This window comes from Loa loa, assembly GCF_000183805.2.
Source record: "Loa loa unplaced genomic scaffold supercont3.351, whole genome shotgun sequence".
Lineage (NCBI taxonomy): Eukaryota > Metazoa > Nematoda > Chromadorea > Rhabditida > Onchocercidae > Loa > Loa loa.
In genome coordinates, this window is record NW_018108531.1 from 19,571 (window position 1) to 28,455 (window position 8,885).

Here is an 8,885-nt window from a genome sequence, read left to right on the forward strand (position 1 = left end):
AGCAGTTTTTTGTTAGCAGAAATTTTATTTACTATTTCTGTCAAATTTTCAATATATTCAAAAAGATGGAAATCGGATAGAATTTAGCCTATTGTTGAATTGAAAAGTTATTAGGAATAGAAGGGTTGTTTAGCTTTAAATAGTACTAATAATCGCATACTACTATAATATATATATCTAAAAAATTTTAAACTGATTACCGATCAGATAATTCGGATGATGGATGTTGAATTATCCGGAGTTTGAGTTGAGATTCAATCAGGTTGAGTCTTCTGGAGTTTGATTGATATCTTTGAAAATGGTTAGGATATACAAGTTTGCATTGAATGATCATTGGAAATTAAGATTGTTGTGAGATTTTTATTGAGGAATTTATGAGTCATTATTGGGGAAAAAAAAGTTTCTATCAGAAGTTTTTATGCTTTTCTTAGTATAACTTATGATAAGTTATCATACGTTAAAACTTTTAATTGAAGTTAAACTATCGAACACTTTCCCACGTTATATATGTTAAAAGCAGCTTTAATTGCCTTTAATTAATGAATTTTAGATTGGATAAGAGAAAATTAGATAATTAAAAATCTCACATTAGGATGGCTATGAATGCCAGCTTCTTTTTTCCCTTTGATTCTTGGGTTAAAATTTACCCGAAATTTTAGAAATAATTTAGCTAATCATTTAGAATAATTATCATTTATTAGTGAAATCGATAGATATTACTATGAGAGATGTTTTTATTTAATATGAACAAGTGATTTCGGAATAATATGGCAGAATTGAATGTTACTAGGATGAATCCTCGAGTACAGAATTTGCAAAAATCATCAACATAAATAAAATTTCCCTTACAGGTTAAGTATTACTTATCTTTATCCCTTTGACCCTTTTGATCAATGTCACAATCAACTGTGGACTTTTTAAAAATTTTACTCGACTAACGAAAAAGTGAATAATTTAACTGTCTGTTGCTGTTTCGTTATGCTGTAAAATTTCGCTCAAATATTTGATCACGATACTGAAACATTAGAAAATTAATGGACAGCAACTATTTTTGAAAAGTAAACTTTGATGGCTAGCAACTAGATGACATTATCATCTAGTATATAAAACAAGGTCGTTCAATCACTGTTATCCTACTTTTGAGAATCTCATAGGGGATCGTATTTAGTACATGATCAATCTACTTTTAACATATGTGTTGTACAAAATGATCGGACAAGTGGGGTTTGAAATGATTGAAGAAAAGTCACTAGTTAAAGGACGATTAAATTTAATTAGCTAGTTTAAATGTTAAAATTTAAAGAGTGTAATTTTATGGAAAGATACTATTTTTGCTAAATCTGAAAGTAAATAAATTTATATAAACATCCCGATTATGTACTACGCTTTTTAATATTTTTTGCTGCATTCAGTTCAAATTTTAGTTTTTCTTTTTCTATCCTGCTTATAGGTAGCATCAAAAATGGTCGGTCTTCGTATAAATAAGCATGCTGTTAAAATTTTACGGAAGTTCGGATTGAAATGCTATGAACAATTCAATAGTGTGAGAGCAACAACGATCCCATGCACGCAGCATTTTTCTTGCTATTCAACAAATCCGCAATCACTGATTATGGAAAATCTTTTCGAATACGTATTATATTTTATTTCTCATTTTATTTGTTGTATTTACATATACATTTGCTTATTTATCGCATCCTTAACTAATTTACAATATATTGATTCTTATTTTCAGAAGGTAGATTTTCTTTTTTTTTTTGAAGTTAGATTTGTATCTTATGAATTTGTCGACTTTTGACTGGTGTTGGATGGATATCCGAGAAAGACTGGAACCGGTATTTATGAGCACTGTTTAACAGAAGGAGTAAGCCTCAATTGGCAGAAATCTTGAAATTTGGATAGATAGCTTTCTTGTTTTCAAATAACGCGAGAGTATTAGTGAAAACAAAACAATAATAACTAAGTGTTTTATGTAAATTTGATACTGAAAAGAAAAAGTTTTTGTTCCGATTAAAATTTTGAAATGAAATATCTGATTGTAAAAAGTTTTAGAGAAATCGTCAATTTTAGAGAAATCATCAATTCATATCTGAAAAAGCTCGCGAATTCATCGATGAAAGTGTAAAATTGATGAAACCCAAAGAAGTTCATATTTGTGATGGGTCAGAGGAAGAAGCTGATCAGCTTATTCGACAAATGGTTAAAGATGGAATGCTGAAAAAACTGAGAGCGTACGAGAATAACTTTATTTGCAGAACAGATCCGAGAGTTAGTTGTTTGCTTTGGTTGTTCAGAAATCCTAATAATAGTTTTCTCAGAGAAGCAGATTCTTGGTGGGATTTGAATTTCGAATTTACAGGTAGTTTGTGTGTAGAATTTTTAACTTCAATGAATGATCTTGTTGGTTCTTGTGATGGCATTCTTGTTGTTTTATTAGATGATGAATGTGTGCTTCAATATTTCTTGAAAAAAAGAAGTGTTAGAGCTCAATTTCCAAGGATATTACTTTTTACAGGATGTTGCTCGTGTAGAAAGTAAAACATGGATGGTAACAGCAGAAAAATTTGACTCAGTATGTCATACAGCCGAGGGGGTAAAACCGATTATGGGTAATTGGATGTCACCTGAGCAGTTTAACAATGAGAAAAACTTGCGATTTCCAGGTTGCATGAATGGTATGCTAAAGAACAATTAGTTTTTTTTGAAGCTGACATTTTTATATCTTTTCAAACCTTTTACTCATGAATTATTGATAGGATCATTTCAGGACGAACAATGTATGTGATTCCGTTTTCCATGGGTCCAGTTGGTGGACCAATTTCAAAAATTGGAATACAGGTTTTTGAAATTTCTTTGTTTCGTAAGATTTGATAAGATTATTCTACTCTTAATGGTCGTGAAATCTATTTGATTAAGTAATTTTACCACATGTAAATTAGTTCCACACATTTCACTTCAGCATTAATTCCACGTTTGCAAAATAAGCATCTCGTTAGAAAGTTGTCCCTCATCATTTACATTGTTTATTGTTCCATATTCTACGTCCATTTTCTAGGTAACCGATTCCAGTTATGTTGTTCTTTGCATGCGAATTATGACTCGTGTAACGCCGAAAGTATGGGAAGTACTGGGAGATAACAGTTTTGTAAAATGTATTCATTCTGTCGGTGTTCCAGAACCAGTTAAAGGTGTTTTTTTCTCTCTCTCTATTCTTTGCTTAAATCATTTGATATGGCTTAGTATCACTTCAGGGGAAAGGAGTGGCAAATTTTTGCAATTTCTGTTTTTGATTAAGCTAAGCAATAGTTAATTTGGAGATTTTTTTTGTTTCGAGTTTATAATATCATTTTTAAAATATGAAATATTTAGAAAACCAACTGCAAATATTTATGATGAAATAAACTAGGTCTTGTAGTTTTTGAAGTCCTTTTAAGAAATCCTTTTATCTTACAACTACCATCAGCACATCTAAATACATGATTCCTAAATTGCTTGGAATTTGTCTTACTTCTTTCAGAAAAATTGGTAAACAATTGGGCATGTAATCCGACGAGAACGATTATAGCACATCGTCCGACACAGCGTGAAATTTGGTCTTTTGGCTCCGGTTATGGAGGTAATTCGCTGCTTGGAAAGAAATGTTTTGCATTAAGGATTGCTTCAAATATGGCTAAACAGGAAGGCTGGATGGCAGAACACATGTTGATTATGGGTAAATTTAACTGTATTTCTACATTTTAGAATTCATACGATTATGTGGTTTCATCAGTTTCGGCAATTTACCGACTCCATTTCAAAGCAAAATTGCAAGGAAAAGCTCAAAAAAGTGCTTTGTTTTCTGGAGAAAAATGAATTTTTAGGAGTAACACCACCGAATGGTAAAGAACGCTTTCTTGCGGCTGCCTTTCCTTCAGCTTGCGGTAAAACCAATCTCGCGATGTTAGCACCAACTCTTCCGGGTTGGAAAGTACGATGCATCGGTTTGATTTAAATTGCCTCTTTAAATAGGGGAGTTGAGGAATTTCTTTTTGTGTTTTCTTTTCCTTACTTTAAAATTATTTCCAGGTCTTTAAGAAAAATAATTCCAGATACTTTTGCTAAATTTATTCAGGTGATGACATTGCATGGATGAAGTTTGGTAATGATGGTCGATTATACGGAATAAATCCAGAAGCGGGTTTTTTTGGGGTTGCACCAGGAACATCGAATAAAACTAATCCGATGGCTATGGCATCGTTCCAGAAAAATAGCATTTTCACAAATGTGGCTGAAACTGCTGATGGTGAATACTTTTGGGAAGGATTGGAAGGGGAAATCAAGGTCTGTTTATATTGTAGCCTAATTTGTTTGATCCAGAAAATATTTTCCTAAAATATTTACTGATAAAAAGAGTTTATCTTAAAACATTATATAGATAAGAGGATGTCATTGTTGCATAAACTACCATAACTGACTCGTTTCATTTCCAGAATCCAAAAATTGATATAATCAACTGGTTAGGCAACAAATGGCACATTGGTGATGAAGGTCAAGCTGCACATGCCAATTCTCGATTCACCTGTCCTGCCAGTCAGTGTCCAATTATTCATCCAAAATGGGAAGAACCTAGTGGTGTACCAATTGAGGCATTTATTTTCGGTGGAAGAAGGTTAGCTTGGGAATTTGTGGTACAATGTGAAAATTGCGTAGTATTGTAATAGCATTACTTTTCTGGAACTTCTTAGGATGGAAAATGCCCAAAGTTAAATAGCAGATGTTGTCTTTAAGCCTCCCTCAAAAATTAAGTCGTAAGAGTTTGTCCACATAAGTTTTTTCTTTCTTTATTATTAGAAAAGCAAAAAAAAAAAAATAATCGATGAAGCTAGAGAATGTTGATTATACGGGTTATAAGATTTCTTCGATTCTTTTCCTTCTGCTGAATTAATTGGGGAATTCTTCAGTCCTACTGATAATTTAAAATTTTAAGAACAATTAAGAAATGTATTAAAAATATTAAAATCTGGTTATTTTCTCCACTTATTTTCATTGTTGACTATCCAGCTTTCATTTGGTTTGAAAAAGTTTGCCGTGTTAGAAAAAGAGTAGAATCCGTAAAAATGAAAATGCTGGGACTTAGATTCTTTTCCAACAGGAATGTGAATTACAGGCCCGAAGGTGTACCGCTGGTGTTTGAGTCATTTTCGTGGCAGCATGGAATTTTTGTAGGTGCATGCCTGAAGTCTGAAGCAACAGCTGCAGCTGAATTTAAAGGAAAAGTAGTAATGCATGACCCGATGGCGATGCGACCCTTTATGGGTTATAATTTTGGTAAATATCTCCAGCACTGGCTAAGTCTCAATAATGGCTTTCATAAGGTATCATTTATAAATTTTTTCGGATTTCCATTCGAAAGAATTAATGCACTAGAAGCTAACCGGAGTCCTGATGGCCATTTTTCTGTAGGTTTTTTGGTTTTATAAGGTGAAATATATGTATATCGAAAGTGTAGCGTGTGCATAAAACGGTCTTAAATCCTTTGTCATTTCTTCCCGTCACTTTTTAATTTAATGCTAAACCTTGAAAATTGTTTTGTTATGTTGGTTCATTATAATCTGTTATACTACAGATCTAATCAGTTCTTATAATCACATCTATATTATAATATTTTCTCGAAATTTTTGTCTTCATAGGTCCCGAAAATTTTCCATGTTAATTGGTTCCGTCGTGATAAGAGTGGTAACTTCTTGTGGCCGGGATATGGCGAAAATGTTCGAGTAATTGATTGGATAATTAGACGTCTGAATGGTGATGAGTCAATTGGACAAAAAAGTGCTATTGGTATCGTACCTAAAGAAAATTCGTTAAATCTTGAAGGTCTTCAAAATATAAACATAAAGGAATTACTAAGCATTCCGAAGCAGTATTGGGTGGAAGATATTGAGGAAATCAAGAAGTTTATGGAAGAACAGGTAAAAGCTCTGATTTCTTTGTTTCAATATTTTGAAGAGATAATCTTTTAGTTCAGTTTTTGCAAATTTTTTTTCCCGAATGTTTTAATTTTGTCGTTTGTTCTTTTTTTTTACATAGCAGCAAAAAAAGTAAAGTTTGGGAATGTCAACTTCACTTCGCATGTTATGTTAGTGCGCGGTATTTGTATATCAGGAAATGCAAAAGATTTATTTATCCTTTCGCTGTAACTATAAATAGAATGGGGTACCAAACAAACGAATCAGTAAGGTTGTATGGTTGTCAAATCATTCTATATTTGCAAAGAAAAACCAATGAAAAATGTTTTCATCATATCAAAACGTATTTTTTCAAGTCATTAATTAGAACAGTAATTTGTCATATCCTTTTTTGAGAATCATCTTAGTTTCTTTCCCTTTCTCGATTTTATGAATTTTATATGAGAGTAGCAATCTTGTTTTGTGCTGAAATTGCTAACCATCCCACTCTTTCAGGTCGGATCAGATTTGCCGCAGGAAATTCAAATCGAAATGGCGGAACAATTTAAAAGGATTGCAGCGTTGTAATTTAATTGCGAAAACTATACTTTAACACTGGTAATCCGCTTTATCCGCTTCCTCAGGATCTATTTTTCAAGAAAAATGGTTAATTTTAAATCTGATGACTAACAGTTTGTTTTCAAAATTTGCAATACTCAAATTCAACTTTATTCATTGCATTTTCTGAAGACGATTTTCCGAGTTGGTTATATTTCAGTAATTAATTGGAAAGTTAGAAGAAATAGTAGTCGCTGGATCCTTTTTGTTAGAGCCTTTTCAAGCTTCTGATTCAGGAATTTCAGTTTCTCACAAATCACTTATACCTAACGAATGTATCAGTGATATAGCTCGTTTTCTTGGGATATCTTGGTTTGATTGTTTTAACAATCCACACTTATTAATTAAAGTGAACGTGTAGCCATATGACGTAAGCGAATAAAAAATCAAATACCATCCAAAATAGTGTTATCAAACATCAATCGCGGAGTAATCTTTAATGTCTATCACAATCAATCAAACATCAATTCCCCTCGTCAACTCCAATGATTCCCTTACGATGTTATAAATAATCAAAGAGCCTACATAGATCATCCAGCACAAAATGTATGCTATATCTTCTCATACTTGGCATACGTAAGAATATATTACATTTCTGGCTATTTGTAAAAGCACGCGTTCCTTCGACTGTCGTACACATTGCAAATATAATAGATTTGAACTCTCAAATATATATTATATTGTCTTCTTGTCATTACTAGAAAATAAAAGTTTCAAAATGGAATAGAAAAAACAGAAAAAAAAGAAAAACACTTTAAATCTTTTCAGTTACATTTAATGCAGATTTTTTATGAAACGATAATTTCCGAAATTATCGATTTTATCAATAGATCAATGTCATTTTTGTTCATTTCATCGCTCAGTTCGTTACTATCATTCACTTTTTGGCGAATAAATGGATGTCTCCAAGGAAATTTAGTAAAATTCGAGAAAATTCCACTTTGTAATTCAAAAAAGCATACCCCATGTAATGAATTTATGCGTGCTGCAAATATGCAAATATCGATACATCCAAGGAAATGAATGGAATCATTTGGAGTAACGTCATCGTGACAAGCTGTATATTACATGAGAAATGAAATATGAAGTAATATCTCTTTCACCAATAATATAACCCCATATCGTTTACCTTAACTCCATATCGTTTATCTTACCTATTCCCCTATTACTTTTCTAACTTTTTTTTTTTATTTTGCTTACTGACATCGCTATATTGTTAGTTAATGAATTTGACCAGGAGAAAGGTCTCTCAAAAGAAAGAGCAAAGGTCAAGAGTTAGGAAAAACGGGGAATACTTTAGCTGGTCGGGCTGTTTCAAGATTTTCACGAATTTCTGCAGTATCACATTACCATTGACATGCTGTAGCTGTTAGATGCTTTGACGTAACGATTCTGCTGATAATGTTGCTGACTTTAACACATTGAAGTTATTTTCTTTGATAATACTGGAAAAGTGCTGCTCTATAAGAGGAAGTATCTCTCGGAGATTAAGGAAATTGAAATGAATACTAAATTACTTAATGATGACGCTACTATACGTGAAATAGAATGAAATAGAATTTCCTTTTGAAAAAGATTTGCAATTAGAATTGGTGCTTAGTATGATTTAATCAATTTAATAAATAGGTGTGCTTGATGAATGTCTTATACAGAGCTTTATGCCTTTGTACTAGTTGATCGTCGATTCCTGCAATCACTGCTGGATGGTTCATTGGAGAATAAGTTCACAGATAAACAAATTATTTAAAATAAAGCAGAATTTATTTTTTATAAAGCAATTTTTTTTTATAAAGCAATTTTTTTTATAAATTTTTTTTATAAAGCAATAAAGCAATTTATTTTTTTTCAGTAATTTAGCATTATCATTATCAATACATAACATACCTTTCATTTAGTCTAATACCAAGATCCTTTATCAGTGTCTCAGATTCAGATTCATCAAAAAGTTAGTCTGATTATTGATAACCTAATGAAACAAACTACAATTTTTTCTTACCTTGTACGGCGCTGTTTTTCAGCAGAAACAGTGTCGGAGACAGTATCAAAATTTGAGGTATGAATAAAAGAATTGCGAGAACTGGCGAAAATGTTCGAATAAATGTTTTCTTGTAACTGTATGTTTCACAAATAGATGGTAACAAAATCGCTACGTTTTGAAAACATTTGCATACACGTAAACATGAATGCGTTTTCACGTGTGCTTTCATATTCACGTCTGTATTCACGTTTATATTTACATACGTAATAGATTCAACTTTTACATCCATCAGTGTTTCGAGTATTGTTCAAGTATATGATGGTTCAAAGTTTTCAGTGAAAGTTCACTACCTCACTTGTTGATGA

At 32.0% G+C, this 8,885-nt stretch overlaps 2 protein-coding genes across 3 annotated transcripts; one reads left to right on the forward strand and one right to left on the reverse strand.

Annotated features, from left to right (window-relative positions):
- Positions 1-1,444: 1,444 nt before the first annotated feature.
- On the forward strand, positions 1,445-6,938 carry LOAG_10229. Of its 2 annotated transcripts, none has more exons than XM_020448111.1 (12): positions 1,445-1,633; positions 2,071-2,268; positions 2,516-2,675; positions 2,768-2,838; positions 3,056-3,188; positions 3,518-3,712; positions 3,861-3,980; positions 4,112-4,320; positions 4,470-4,648; positions 5,147-5,354; positions 5,670-5,948; positions 6,441-6,938. In XM_020448111.1, exons 1-12 carry the CDS (start codon positions 1,463-1,465, stop codon positions 6,510-6,512), a joined length of 1,995 nt encoding a protein of 664 aa, XP_020301716.1. In that variant the 5' UTR covers positions 1,445-1,462; the 3' UTR covers positions 6,513-6,938. The 2 variants fall into 2 exon arrangements, with proteins under 2 accessions (XP_020301716.1, XP_020305042.1); XM_020448112.1 differs by lacking the exon at positions 1,445-1,633 and adding an exon at positions 1,725-1,864.
- Positions 6,939-7,330: 392 nt separating this feature from the next.
- On the reverse strand, positions 7,331-8,749 carry LOAG_10230 (hypothetical protein; the record flags this gene model as incomplete). The annotated part of the gene is made up of 2 exons (XM_003145757.1): positions 7,331-7,599; positions 8,539-8,749. The coding sequence occupies 2 exons, from the start codon at positions 8,747-8,749 to the stop codon at positions 7,331-7,333; spliced, it is 480 nt and encodes a 159-aa protein (XP_003145805.1).
- Between the last annotated feature and the right edge of the window lie 136 nt (positions 8,750-8,885).